Source organism: Mustela putorius, unplaced genomic scaffold (assembly GCF_011764305.1).
Source record: "Mustela putorius furo isolate JIRA1106 unplaced genomic scaffold, ASM1176430v1.1 tig00000929_pilon_pilon_pilon, whole genome shotgun sequence".
Lineage (NCBI taxonomy): Eukaryota > Metazoa > Chordata > Mammalia > Carnivora > Mustelidae > Mustela > Mustela putorius.
In genome coordinates this window covers 5,341,116-5,356,297 of record NW_025421520.1, presented here as the reverse complement: position 1 = coordinate 5,356,297, position 15,182 = coordinate 5,341,116, and the positions used below count along the sequence as shown (strand labels likewise).

The 15,182-nt window shown below is 53.3% G+C and overlaps 1 protein-coding gene across 9 annotated transcripts in view; it reads right to left on the bottom strand.

Annotated features, from left to right (window-relative positions):
• The window catches only part of PRKAG2 (protein kinase AMP-activated non-catalytic subunit gamma 2), a 243,734-nt gene that overhangs the window by 29,938 nt on the left and 198,614 nt on the right, over positions 1-15,182 (bottom strand). For 5 of the 9 annotated variants that reach the window (XM_045086350.1, XM_045086352.1, XM_045086353.1 and 2 more), the window contains one exon: positions 8,059-8,165. In XM_045086350.1, coding sequence (XP_044942285.1) covers positions 8,059-8,165 — 107 coding nt within the window. The remainder of the gene's footprint in view (positions 1-8,058; positions 8,166-15,182) is intronic. The other 4 variants (XM_045086351.1, XM_045086358.1, XM_045086356.1 and 1 more) reach the window with 1 other exon arrangement.

The window sequence follows — 15,182 nt, the reverse complement described above, 5'->3', positions numbered from 1 at the left end:
GCCCTGGCGGGGGTGGGGACGGGGCCAGAGGGGAACAGGAAGCCTGGTGTAGATCGGGGAATGGCCATAGCCACCCGCCACGCCACTACCACTATCACCACCGAGGATCATTTTCTGGAGAACCGGCCCTGCAAATATGACGCACAGATATGAGCACTGGGAGCTGCCGGTGAAACCGACCAGTGATGCTGGGCAAGAACCGTCCCCCCCACCCATGCATGTCCCTGCTGCCCGCCCTTCGGTCCCAAAAGGCAGCCTAGACTCACAGCCGCTTGAGGAGACCTGGAGCGCAAAGCCACAGACGCTCCCATTGTGGGCACATCTTCCCCAGAGGGAAATGGAATCAAAACTTCCCAGGGGTAGAATCAAAGACAGAGAGAGAAAGAGGCAGGACAAGAATATTAAAGGATGACTTCAGGGAGCCCAAGACCTGCAAGCTGAAGTCTCAGAGGAAAAACGGTAGGAAGAAAATCACCGAAGACAAGCGCTCCAGGTTCCGGGGGCGCACCGTGGGCCAGCACGAGGAACACAAAGACCATAAGGAGGCCTGCTGGTCTGGAATTCTGGAGCACCAGAGAGAAAGGGAAAATCCCAATACTTTTAGAGGCGAAAACTCATATAAAGAGGACACAACCCATTTCTCTTTAATACTTGCATCCAAAAGCAGTGGAAGGACGCTTTCAAATTTCTAAATAAAGATGATTTTCATTATGGAATGCTATACCCAGCAGTCTATACGGTGAGTCTGAAAGATAAACAAATACTTAATATTTCACATGATGACCTCCGTGCATCTGTCCGTGGGAAGCGCTGGGGTTAAGTGTGACCCCGCAGCATTCGTCTGTGGGAGCCCTCACTCCCAGGACTGACGGTATCAGGAGGTAGGGCCTTTCGGAGGTGAGTTTAGATGAGGTCACGCGGGTGGGGACCCCACGATGGGCTTAGTGGCAGGGCTCTGCCCTGTGAGGATGGGGAGAAGGCAGCAGTCTGCCAGCCGGAAGGGAGCCCTCCTGGGGAACTTCCCTGACCACCGTCTCCATCGCGGACTTAGAGCCTCCCCAGCTGCGAGCGGTGGGGTCCTGCTGCCGGAGCCCCCGCTGTGCTGGTGTGTGACCGCAGCCCAAGTGGGCTAAGACAGTAGCTACGGAAGAATGTGCTCCACCCTGCGAAAGGGAATAGACCAAAGAAGCAGAAAGCATGTGTTCAAAAGTCAGGTGTTGCAATGAAGGAGGAAGATGAGGATGAGGTGTTTCCCGGCCTCGGCCTCGGGAGACAGGGGTGAGCAGGACGGGGAGTGACAGCCGGAGCAGGAAGACCCAGGACCCAGAGGGAGTGGCTCCAGGGGGAGCTGAAGACACGTCAGACAGGTCTGACCACACAGAAAATCCCATCAAGAAGTCAGAAGTTGTGGAAAGGCGTAGATGGTCCAACTAAGAAGGGGAGCGCTCGCAGGTCCGGAATAACACTGAACGGCAGGACGAAGGACACGGGAGCGTGATTAGTCTCCGCTGGGCTCCGCGGACTGGATAAAACGGATCCAGTCCAAACAATGACATCTCGCCAGGAAGGAATTCACCGCCCCTCGAGACCTGGCGATGCTGGGAAGATGAGGGCAGGGAGGAGGCCACACAAGGGGCAGGACCCCCCCATCCACCCGGCCTGGAAGTAAAACACGTCTCAAGTCAGGAAGCGATGTAATGTGGCTGTCCAGTCTAGACTGCGTCGCTGAACTGGTTGCTTCTGGGCAGCATGACAAGGATGTGACAACAGGGACAGAGGCCGCTGTGTTTGACTGTAAGCGTTTCATACTGCTTGATGCGCAGAACTGCTCCTATCTCCTTCTTTGAAAACCCACACACGGGTCCCCAGTGTGCTCCTGTGGGGGTCAGCCCGCGCGCTCCCCAGTTAGCGCAGGCGTGCGGAGGGCAGGGCCACGGCGTCTTCACCACCCCACTCTTCACATAGTGCTCGGCCCCCAGTTTTGTTCTTTTCTGGAACACTCATATGCTAACATGTCCTCGTTCTGCATACCGTCTGCTTACTCACTGGTCCCAAAACAGGTTAGCTTGTTAAGGAATCTTTCTGTATCTTATTTTTGGCTATCTCCGGTTTCAAGTCCTCTGTGAAGTCGATGATGCCATCCAAGTCAGTACTACTGAAGTCACCGTCCCAGATACTGATGAGCCGAGGGTACAAGAGTCCTGTTTCTTAGCTTGGGTTCCCCAGCAGGCAGAGCCTGGCCTGCACATCCTTTACTGGGAACGTGACCCGAGGAGCAGGTGTGCAGGATGGGCGTGAAACGGGCTAGTGGATGAGCCCGTGTGCCGATGGGCGGCTGACATGGCCACAAGCACAGGCAGACGGACTCAGTCTTGCTGGCGTCTTCTGGGGACTGTCACTCTGAGGGTGGAAGGCAGAGGCGTCTCTCCCCTGGTGTCTGTCCCCCACTGGTAAGGAGACTGGGGGTATGCTGGCAGGCCTGGGCTGAGGTGCCACCCCATGGTACCTGTGTGACTAGAGAGGTGGCTGGAGTCACAGGTGACGTAAGTGGATTTTAAAAGGACGCAGTGGACATGGTGCTCTGCGCTGAGATGTCATCAACGTCCTTCTGAGGCCCAGACCGAGCTATGAACTCGTTCACCGAGCAGACAGCCCGCACTCCCGCGCCGGCTCCGTCAGCTGTCTAGCTGAAACTGAGACATGCCTGTCCTGTTTTACCTCAGCTGCGGAACTATCCAGAAAGGAAATCGGGCTCGACTTCTGTGACTTTGTCAATTCATGGTAGGTTCCCAGAAATGACTTCTTTGACTTTCACTAATCATTCATTCACATATCTTACCTGGGACGGGCACCACATTCCACAGCCACAGGATTTTTTTTTTTCTTTTTTGAATCTGTTTTCTTTCATCTCTAGCCTGGGCCCCAGAACACTTTTCACAATTCCTGTGATATCACCAGCAGCTTGGCGATCTGCTTTCCAAGGCCCTTCATTACACTGGAATGTGATTCATCTGTGTCAGAGAGCAAGCCGGTTCGGTGGCGCCCTCCCAGAATCTCTACACCCAGCTCAGGCTTCAGTTTCCTCTGCTCGCCGTCTACTGTACTTTGTCCACTTCCACCATTTTCCTTGATAGGGGAGGAAGTACAAGAAAAGTTGAGGCGTTTTATTTTTTCTTTATTTTTCTTTCTTTGCACCTGCAGCATGGGTCCCTCTCCTTCCTGTTGCTTTTATTTATTTTTACTTCCTTTTCTGAGGGTGGGGGGAGGGGCACAGGGAAGGGACAGAATCTCAGCAGGTTAAACGCGCAGAGCCCGACGCAGGGCTCGATCTCATGGCCAGAATGGAAATCAAAGGTCGGTCACTTAACCCATGGAGCCACCCAGGCACACCGCCCGCCCCTTGCTTTTAAAATAAGCAAGCCATGCACCCTCTCCACTTGTGGACCTCAATTCGAGTCCCAACTTACGCCCACCCTGGGCGGCCCCCCTGCTCATGCCCCCCCCCCCCCAGCTTGCTTTAATGCTGTGCTCTTATTTTCTGCGTCTTCTAAGAACTCAGGCTTACCACACAGCCACTTACTCGGCTGCTGGCCATTTTCCCTCCATTTGCTCTCACATTTTATTAATAGTTACACTGACTGAAATAGCTGAGCGGCAAAATACAGTAGTGACAGGTCATAACGGAAGAGCACACATGTGTTCACACGTCTGTGCTGACACGAAGGAACACACAGCGGGAGGCAAGGGACCGCGTCCCTGCAGAGGCGCCCCCCCAAGCCCCCCGAGCGAGCGTGCTCTCGGGCCGGGCCACAGCCCCGCACACATCATGTGTCCAGTGACTTCGAGGACGACAGCACAGACGTGGAGAAACCTGAAGATGACCGCGGCCACCAGGTGACCCGTGTTACGGTGCACAGAGCTGAGACTTGCTAAGTGTAAGCACCCTTGGTGGGACAGGATGAAAGGGCACCCCATCTTGTGGCCTCCCTTCTAAAACCCAGAATCCCAGACTTAGGGTGAGAAAAACAGCAGGCAAATCCCAACAGCGGGGTCTCCTGCAGAACACCTGCCCAGTGCTCCCTAGAGCCGGTAAGGCCACAGGAGCAAGGGAACCCCGAAACACCACCACGGCCCAGAGGAGCCCAAGGAGACGCGCTGACCCGATGTCATGGGAGAGCCCAGGGGGGATCCTCGGACAGGAAAATGACATCAGGTAAATCTGAACGAACTTGGGCTTTAGGGGACAATCATGGATCAGTACTGGTTTGCGAACTGTGACAAGCGTCTGCCACCCTGATGGGAGATGGCAGGGATGAGGGAACCGTGGCTGGGGTACTCGGGAAGTCCAGACACACTTCACCGCTTTTCTACAAATCTAAAACTACTCTCGAATAAACATTCTACTAGAAATTTTAACTGTTGGTAGAGTATTGCTAAAAAGTCATATTGCCGTTGTGAGGGAATTCTTAATGCTCCCCCTGCACCTCAATCTTGGGAAGTTTTATTTATTTCTGAGCCTCTCATCACTCCTGGGGTGTCACCATTTAGAATCTGAGAGCATCAAATCCTATCTTTCTGTGAACGACCAGGCTTCTCTGGAAGAGCTGGGACATGTCCTCCTTCTCCCCTGGGCCATGTAAGAAGCTGTTGTCTCTCGGCTCCAGAGCAGAAAGGTCTGGCCTGTGACTGTCTCTGGACCAGCCGTGGATTACCGTCAACTCAATCGCATGGTGACTAATTGTGGTGATTCTTCCTGACGTGGCATCCTGGGGGACCTGCCACGGCTACCCGGACGCATACTTTCTCGCCACAGCATCCCAGGAGGACCCCCAGCGGCCGTCTGCTTGGACCTGGCACGGCCCCCCCACGCGCCTGGAGGCTGTGCCGCCCGCCGGCCCTCTGCCTTCAAGCATCTGCAGGGGCGCGCCTCCTTCCGGAGTCTGCGTGCCGCCCGGGTCCACTGCGCCGAGGACGCGGTGCTGAGTGGACCAGCGGGCAAGAAGAAGCAACACTCCAGACGATGCCCCCGTGGGCCGTAAGGCAATCAGAGGGCGAGTTCCCCGGGTGAGGGGACGCCGGGGCACTCACAGCCCCTGCAAGGGACATTCAGGTTGTTGCTCTGCACACACCCGCCGGGCACACATCGCAGGGAGAGGTCTTTTGGAAGCAACAGGCACCAAGAAGCGGCTACGTTGACACATTCACTGAGTGGCCCATAAATGCTGTTCTCAGGGTGACCAGAGCAAGGGAAGGCCCGGCCACCAGTCCAGGCTCCTCGTCCACACGAGGGATCCGTACGAAGCCCCATCAGACGCCAGCAGGAGACCCCGAGGGCACACGTCCGGGGCTGAGAAGAGCAGCAGGAAACCACGCCTTCTTGTGTGGACAGTTCCCGTCCCTCTGAGAAGCAACTCCCGGCTTGTTCCCGGGCCTGGGACAGACGGAACGATGGACCGTGAGTGGCCGTGCAGCCGTGCGTCCTGCACTCCCACGGAGAACGGGCTCCTCTGACCGTCAAGCAGCAGGGTTAGCGGCGGTCGGCAAGTGGCGGCGGCGTGTCAGGGACGGAGCTGCGTCCTCTTGCTCATTCCTCGACCACGGGCTGGCGGGGGGGCACCCCACGGACCGCTGCTGTCGAGGGAAAACCTGGCTGGCCTTACAGACCGGCCGGTCCCAGGTGGTGGCACAGCTGCGCCCCTCCTGCTCCACGTGGAGCGGCCCCAGGACCCCACGTGGGCAGCGCCGCCCGTGGGCAGGACCACAGGCAGTGTGTCTGGCTTCCACACCGTCGGGATGGAGATGGATGCTGGTCCGCAGCGAATTCCAGTATGAAACGGGCATTTTGCCGAACCCGACCACGGAGAGTCGAGCTGGCCTCTCAGAGCCAGAAGCTGGAGGCTGAACGGGTCTGAAACTCTTCTTTTCCCTCGTCTGGGGGAGCCGTTCACCCCACTCTTCTCGCGTCTGTGCTCGTCTCCCAGGTCTGGGCGCATCTAGGACTTAGGGCTCCGGCGCTCTGTGCCCTCACAGTAACGTGCTCATGTACTTGTCTTCTTCTGCGACTTTTGCTTTTTTACTTAAAAACCTATTCTTGACAAACACTTCTTCCGTTCCTCTTCATGGCGACATGGTATTATTCCGGGAGATGCTACACCAGGATTTACTGAACCAGTCTCTCTGGATGTGTGGGCTGCTTCTGGTCGCCTGCCATCCCTTTGTGGTGTTCTCTACGCTTTCTCTGCCCTCGAGATGTAGCAACGGCTACTACTGCAGCCTGCGTCTAGAAAATACTCTACTCACACCTTTCGAATGCATGTTTAACTCTGCTCTACCCACGACACGCCCCCGCCCCCTATTTCCCTGGTGACAAGGTTTGGCTCCTTCGATGCCGAGAGCCTCCCAGGAACTGTGACCACCAGGCGGGGAGGCGCACACAGCTTATTAACTCGGGAAGTGACATTACTGGATCGGTGACTTCTGACCACCCACAAAAATAGCGCATTTCTCATGTATCACCCACTTGAGGTAAATTTTAAATTTAGGGCAGAAGAAAAGCTGAGTAGGAGTAAAAGAAGACACAGGTCTTACTAGCCGTCACTGACCTTTCTGTTGGTGGGAAACCTGCGATCAGGAGAACAAGTAACAAGCCTTTTGGGGAAGGGAACAAAGGTGCAGTGGGCTGTTCAGGTAGTTCTGTACTTTGGGAAGTGAGATTTTCTAGCTCTTTTACTATTGAAATCTAGGGTTACGGTTGTAAAGACTGGCTTTCCCGAAGTTACTGTCGGTCACATTCCCTACAGAGCAGTCTATTGGATGTTTTCCTATCCTCGTGGTGTCAAAGAATCAGACTCTTAGGGGTTTAGAAGAAACCTGGAAGCTTACCTGGCCTGACGTGAGTTTAGCTAAGTCACAGGATATAAGGTCAATTTACAAAAATCAGTCGTATTTCTGTACGATGACCAAAAAAAGTTGGCCAATGAAATGAAACCAGAACAAAGCTGTTTCCCCATCCTGAGCATCCCGTGTGGCCTGCACGAGATACAGGCCTGCACGAGCCCAGGTGTCCTCTGCAGAGCCCCAGGGGCAAGTTGCTGGAGGGACCACAGACCAGGCTGGGGCGGGGAAGGGGACAGGCCCCAGAGGGAGGGGCAGAGCTGGCCAAGTGTTGGCACCTCTCTCCCAGGACAGGCCTGGACGAAGGGAGAAGCTAGGGTGAGCTCACAAAGGTACCCCGACCTGCCATGCTCTTCAGAGGGGCCAGCTGAGGCCACCCTGGCAGGGCTCCGGCCTCTATGGGTCGCCCCCAAGTCCTGCAGGGGGTCCCTTGGGAGCACACCTTAATAAAGCACCGACGGCCCATGACTCCTGGCTCAGCGGCTGCTCTGGGAGCACAACTGAGGCTCCTGCTTCGTGATGACTCACGCACAGCTACGGACACTAGACACCTGCACATGTGTGTATACTTCCTATGCTGGGCGGAACCTGGTCTTTGCAGTGAATACATCGTTTAGGACTTTCCATATAGGACTGTACATCATGGGGGCATAAAATTAGCTGCAATAAAGCACATTTTTCATACTAAAATGATAAGGTTCAATTTCTTCCGCTAAAAGAGATCAACAAAGTTGCTTCTCAAGAGCTCCTCTATCTCAGTAATTTTTTTCTTTTTAACCAGTACTATTTCAAATTAATTTATTACATATTCTACTAAATAAATAAGAGAAAAATATCAGGATACCCTGGCGGAGGTGGTGTGGGTTCACGGCTAATGACTCAGGCTCTGACACATAGGACAGACCCTCTGTGGATTAAGTTACTAAATTCTTCAATCTGTGGACTGAACTTTGTGACTTAAGCTCCCTGACTCTAGAACCAGTTTCCTTATCTGGAGAAAGTGGACGGTGACAGATGTTCCTTCCACGGCTGCCATGGGGATGGAGAACACAGACAAAAAGCTCAGAGTGACACCTGGCGCATCCGCTGGTTTGTGGGACATAAACTCCCCTAAGAAGAGTCAGGTGACAGCGTGACAGCAGTCTGTGAAAACTGCACACTTACTTGTAACGTAGTATCAAAGACCACAAGCTTTGAACTGGTGGGAACGATGTCGTAACACTTGTGTGACCTCATGAAGCGCGTGTAAACACCACTTTCTGAGTCTTCTGCTAAAAGGAAAGAAAAAAGGCAAATATCAGAAACAATGAAGGACCTGCTATCAGCTGGTGAGCGCGTATGAAAACCCATGGCCGACAGCCTACGGACACGGTGACAGGCTTTCCCCGTAAGAGCGAGAAGGCACTGTGTTCGTGCGTGTGGACCCCATCCACCACCGAGCCGGAGGTCCTCGCCCGGAGAGCACGGCAAGGAGAGGAACAAAGATTCTCTCAAAACAGACTGGAAAGAAGGAAGCAGAACTTTTTCTATTGGCAGACATAGATGATTTTTTACATAGAAGATACCAAAGAATCGACAAAAAGCTCCCAGATGTGAGAAGAACTGAGTTGAGCAAGGTCACAGAATGCAGCATTACTAAAAACAAAGAAACACATAACTTACAAAGAAACGCTTCATCTACCCGAATGTGAAATGAAAATATGAATCTACTCAAGGAGATAAAGCACCCAAAACGGTAAGTCTGTGAACAAATGCACAGATTCTTTAAATCTCTGTAACAGTAGCGGACAGTTGGCAACAGGATGGCGAGGACTTGTGGGGGTCCAGCATCGTCACGAGCCAATAGCGCACCACCCCCGTGCAGCCCATCCTGCAGAAACCTGGGTTTCCTCTTCATCATGCCGCCTCCTCCACCCTCCCCGGTTTCCCGCGAGGCCCGCAGAGTTGACCACAAGTCTCTCTTGACTCCGTCCACTTTTCCCCACCTCCATGGCCACTGGGCTGGGTCTGATAAATGCCCTCACTTCCTAACTGGTCTTTCTGTGTTCACCCCGTTCTCACCAGCTGTCCACACTGCATCCAGAATGGTTTTGCAGATGCAAATGAGATCATGTCACTCCCCCACTGAGAACACTTCAATGGCTTTTGAAAAAGACAGAATCCCTGGTGCTGCCTATGAGACGGTGTGGCCCCTCTTGTGATGCCCCAGCCTCGTGGGTCACCGGCCCATGCCCTGGTGTGCCTCCAGCTACCATGTTTGCTCTTAGTCCCTCCTAAACGCTAAGCTCCCTTCCTCCACAGGGCCTTCAACTACGGTCTCCTCCGTCTTCAACGTTTTGTCCGGCTCTTCGTGGCTCTATTAAATCCTCCCGCAACCTTCTGTAGCTCAAGGACAGGACTGAGAAGCTGTGGAACCAGAACTTAAGCCTGGATGCCTCTTGATTCCAAAGGTGCATTCACAGCTGGACGCTCGCCCACTGCCCCTGCCTGCAGCAGTCCGACTCCTGGCCGGTCGTCACGGTTGTGCGCCAAGTGTACTACCTGCGAGGGGCTTCCTCGCAACCACTCAGCCCACACCGATCTGCAGTTTCAGAAGACAGAGATTACCTGGGAAATACCTAGGAAGATAAAGATCACTTTACTGTATTTAGTAACTACTTTACTGTATTTAGTAAGTGTTGAAAAGCGTGACACTAGCAAGTCCCTGAGGCGTAGAAGAGGCGCGTGACCCCTCGTGTGTCCTACAGTAAACACTCTGCATGTGCTGCCGGGTTTGCCAGTTTCACGACAAACTACGCGACCGCTGCTGAGCCTCTATCTCTGAGCCCGTGCTGGAATTCATCATCCCACCGTTCCGGTCACCGCCCCCCCACCCCGCCCCGGCCAGTTCCCCGCTCAGTCATCTCCCCGCCTGCTCGTGGAAGAGTTAGGACGTCTCGGTCCAGCATCCATCCATGAACCTCGTTTCTCCACCTCCTGTTCCCACGTCGAGGCAAACAGCCGTCTGCGAAGTTTCCTACTGCACTGAATCTCACTTTCTTGTATTTGCTCATTCTGCTTTAACTTAAACACCCTTCTCTAGGCTTTCTTGTCCAATTTCAACACAACCCCAGAAGTTGTATCATCCACAAAAAAGTGAACATTTCAACGTTCACCATGGGCCAAACATTTTCGTACCGTATCCGTTTAAGTTATATAACATTGAGGCGTCTGCCTTAGCTTCTTCACTTTACGTAGGAGCAAACGGAGGGAGGAGAAGCTGGGGAGCTGGCCTAAAGTCGGGCGCTCAGGGAGTAACCAAAGCGGGATGCAGATCTACGTCCAGGACCCCCACACTTCCCAAGAGCTCTGCAGCTTTGATGACACACGCACACACGTCGGAGGGAGGCTGCGGAGTGCTGCGCTGCATAACACGCTGTCCCTGGTGTGGAGACGTGAAGGGAAGCACAACAGGCAGTGTCTGCCCTCCAAGCCCACGGGCTGGTGGAGAATGAGGGTACCCGGATGTACGCCACGTGGCAGGAGAAGCCCTGGACCAGGAGAGAGGACTCAGGCAGACAACCAGTCGCGGGTCAGGAAGGCAAGGAAGTCCAATGACCTCCTGAAGACGTGCGGACCTCGACCTGAACTTGTCGTCGGCGGTCCCCATGTCCCACACAGTGGTCCGTGTGGCTCTCACTCTTCTCCTGGGCCGATCACTCCTCTGAGTGGCGAGGACTTTGCTCACCCACACTCCACTGATGAACTCAGTTAATGACTACTTGTTGTCTACGGTCTCTGTGTGGGTTCTAGCAAAGCCGGTCAGTTTGGATTTGCATGACCTTCTTGCAGGATCTCAGTCCTGGGGTGATGTGTTTTGGGAGGGAGATGACAAGGTCAGAGGCCATCACAGCCCACCTAGCAAGGTCACCTGCCGTCCCCATGACTCAGCACCTGGCCTGCCTGCTCACGTTGTCTCCGTTAGGTTTCTGCGCTGGCTACTCTCCCTCCTTCTGTGGCCTCTGCGAGACAGTCACACCACATGTGGCCCATACGGAGAGGTCAGGAGTCAGGCTCCACACCGGGCGCAGCGCTCCGCCGCACATTATTTGGAATTCTTCTGTACAGAATTGTCTGGCTGTCTGTATTAGATGGATTTATAATACTCATTTCATACTTTGGGTCAAGAAGGGAGAATGGGTCAGGAAGCACCCGGGGCAACCACGCTCCGAGTTGGGACAGGCTTCTGCCCTGCTCTGGCTTCCTGCAGGTCCCCCCGGGACTTCCCTGCTGGACACACGGCCTCCACGTCGGCCAGGAGTCTGTGGAGAGCTGGGCTCTCTGGGATCCACCCTGTGAGGGTTGCCTCAGTCGGCGAAGGTGCTGCGAGGGGTGCTCCCTTGCTCCTTGTCCGCGCACCCCAGCCCCCACGATGGGGGGGGGGGCACGTGCTTCGTCCGTCACGTGTCTGACATTATCAGCTGGTGCTTGTTACAGTTCCCAAACCAGAAAAAGAGTGACGATCAAACTGTTAACAGAAGTCCATGCGTTACTCAGAATTCCTCAGTTCTGATTCCCCCAGGATAGCATGTGACATTCAGCCATGGCTCCTTAGGCTGCTGTTGGCTGAGGCAGTTTCCAGAACCTTCCTCATTCTGATGGTCTTGAGGAATCCCAGGAGGCGCTGGGCAGGGAGCTGGAAGTCTGACCTCCTCACAGTTAGTATGGGTTTGGAGGAGGACCTATGACATTTTTTAAAAAATGTACGAAGCCCAACCAAAGAAAGCAAGATGTTAGATACGTAAAACAAATCATATCAAATTTACTTTGGTCTGGAATAAAGATAGAGGTTATTACTGTTGTAACAAAATCATATTGAGAACAAACGTATTAGTATTTTAACTTAGGGAAATAAGGTGAGCTATTATAAAATGTCACGGCTTCACTACATTGAGTGTAAACTTTCTGATTATACGTGGCACCATCTGTCTTATTTTCACTACGATCAAGTCTCAAATTATAACTGAAGAAAGAAATGTGATGAAATGGAAAGGAGGAGTTAAACTAAAAAGAAAAAACGAACAAACCCAAAAAACCCCAACCATTCAACACCACTGGGTTGTTTGGAATGCATCATTAAGATTCCTGAGAACACAAGAAGTTCCACCCCCCCGCTTCAAGGGTAACTGGGGTTAAGATATTATTGGGGTTGTATTCTTGCTCCTGTTGTGTGTCACTGGCCAGAAGCAGGATCACGGAGCATTACGTGGGCACTGGCATCCCTGGGTAGGAGAGGGACCCGCTGGGGGTGATCTGAAAACCCACCGGCCCTCCAGCCACACGCTACCCCACCGCGGACGAGGCGGCTGCTACTGAGAGCTACTGGGGAGCAGAGTGTATGTCGGGGTGTTGAGTTTCTGAAGGTTGATGGGACGATCTGAGAATGCAGCGTCGCAGTTTAAGTGCCACAGTCATGCGGGTCGGGCAGAACGGCGTGGAAGCAGGCATCCCCTCGGAGCAGACCTGACGGCACCCCCTCCACGCCCCCAGCCCTCGCTAGGGCACCAGGCACCGCACATCCATCAGCCGAACTTTCCTGCCACCTCACCCCCCGACCCTCCCGGCCTCCTCTCCTGCCCCCTCCGCACACCCCCCCCCGATCGTCCACTCTCCGACCCCATTGATCCGTCCTTTTCAAAGGCTTTTTTGAAGTCTGGGAAGTTCAACTTGGGGAACGTGCTCGCTGGGTTTCTGCCTCGGCTCCGCTCACGCTGATCTCTCTCGTGAGAACGCACCCCCCACCCCCGACGGCCTCCCGAAATCCTGCCGCCTTCCCCCGAAGCCCAGCTGGGACATCAGGACGAGACTGTATTTGGAACAAAGGTCTTTGCAGATGTAACGACAGGAAGGACCCTGAGGTGAGATGAGCCTGGATTAGGCTGGGCCCTAAATCCAGAGACCACGGAGCTCATCAAACCGAGACGCCGAGACGCAGAGAGAAGAGAGGCGCCGGCACGGGGGCCGCTTAGGGCCGCAGGCAACTCCCGGAAGCGGAGAGCAAGGCCGGCACGGACACCGTCGCAGGGCCCCGGCGGGGACCCACACCGCCATCCCCTGGATCAAGCTCTCCCGTCCGAAGTTCTCGTCTGTGGCAGTCTGCGGCGGTGGCTCGGGAAACCGATGCAGCTTCCCCGTGGAGTTCAAGGGCCCGGAACACCTTCCTTGGAGGACCTCAAGTGAGAAGTACTGGCTTGTTTTGACAACCCCTTAGTGCTTTGCGAGTAATTCACTTCTGAGTGTCATGCGCCTTGTACTGAAGTTACGGGGCTCCTTCTTCTTACCCTGGGGCTTCCCGAGGCGCCGGAAAGGCACCCGGCCCAGCCAGTTCCCAGCAGGTCCCGGGACAAGCTCATGCCTGCTTGTGGGTCAAACGCAGAGGACTGAGTATGAGTCCGAGCTTCTGTACAGCACATCTCTCCTTCAAGAGAGAAATCCTAACACAGGACCCCAGTTTAAAAGGATACTGGTGAATCTAGATTTAACAATCAGTAAAGAAACTTTAATACCTTTTAAAGGATTGAAAAGGGACGTTTCTTGTCATAGAAATAATGCATCTATGATCGTGTCCCAAGCAATTTTCTTTTTAAAGCAGAACAGCATTAATTTAAAGCTCTAAAAGTGTTTGCAAACATATTTTATACTGAGGCTATTTTCTAATTCTCTGGGACAAAAAAATGTAACTGAATTGAATACAACTGCAGAGGCATGAAAATGTTCACATGGTTGTAGAATATATTTTAAAAACCTGAAAATACAGCAAGACAACTTGATGAATTCATATTTCAGAGATAATCACTAGAGTCCTAAATTACTTTTTATAAAACCTATTCACATAGACTTTTAACTTAGAATGAATTTGTAAAAAATGAATTCTAAGATGATGTGATTCTTTGGTATTTCTAGCCTTAACTACAGGAAAACAAAGAAGACAGACTGCCACTGATAATTAGTCTAAAAAAGGCAAGATGAGGTGGCAGGTGGAAGGTGCTAGAAGGCTGGCTGGGAGTGGCTCGCAGATGGCTCTCCTTGCGGTGGGAGAGAAAAGCACAGGGGCTGGTTCCAGTGACCTGAGATTCCCTAAGCACGTGACCACACCCGCAGCAGCTGGGTTCATTCTGCCTGCTCTGGGCCATGTCCCAGCAAACCTTTCGGCAGAATCCGAGTCAGAAGACGTAAATTAAGCCCGTACAGGAGAGGGGGACTGTGACTGCTCGTATTGGGGTGCTGTCCTAACTCAATCAGCCGTGGGCATCCTTCCCAGCGGCCAGTCTATTAACAGAGCTATGAGGCCTGGGGGCTTACAGGACCGACACAAGTGTGTGACCCTCAGAGGGACTGGCGGTCTCTCCTTGGGGGCTGGCTTTCCAAGCTACTGTCCAGCCACCACACAGAAGAGGCTCTGCTTGGCCACAGCTGCAACACACACCTGACTCCAAGCCACGTCCCGTCTCCTTCATTTACCAAGACTCAACACTGCTCTTGCATTCATCAGTGATCAGAGCAACAGATCCAAACCACGTCTCAAAGAGATGAGTGTGCACAAGGGGGAGGGGCAGATGGAGAGGGAGAGACCCATAAACAGACTCCCTGCGGAGCACAGAGCCTGACTTGGGGCTCAATCTCATGACCCCAAGATCATGGCCTGAGCCAAAACCAAGAATTGGATGCTTAGTTGACTAAGCCACAAAGGCGCCCCAGGATGAAGGCATTTTATTATTTTACTATTTTTTAAAAAAGATTTTTATTTATTTGTTTAAGAGAAAGAGAAAGAGAGCACAAGCGGGGGGAGAGGCAGAAAGAGAGGGAGAAGCAGACTCCCAGCAGAGCAGAAAGCCCAACACAGGGCTCAATCCCCGGACCTGGAGATCACGACGAAGCCACACACTTAACCAACTGAGCCACCCAGGTACCCCAATGAAGGCATTTTAAAACAAAATTCACATATCACCCCAAACTTCACTTAAAATCCCCCTGAAAACCAAAAGTCCCAACCCCTTATTTCCAATCCCCGTAATTTTATCTTAATATATAGACATGTCACTGTAATTCCCCAAATGATCACTGTTTTTAAAAAATGTATTTTAGGGGCGCCTGGGTGGCTCAGTGGGTTAAGCCGCTGCCTTTGGCTCAGGTCGTGATCTCAGGGTCCTGGGATCGAGTCCCGCATCGGGCTCTCTGCTCAGCGGGGAGCCTGCTTCCTCCTCTCTCTCTCTGCCTGCCTTTCCAACTACTTGTGATTTCTCTCTGTC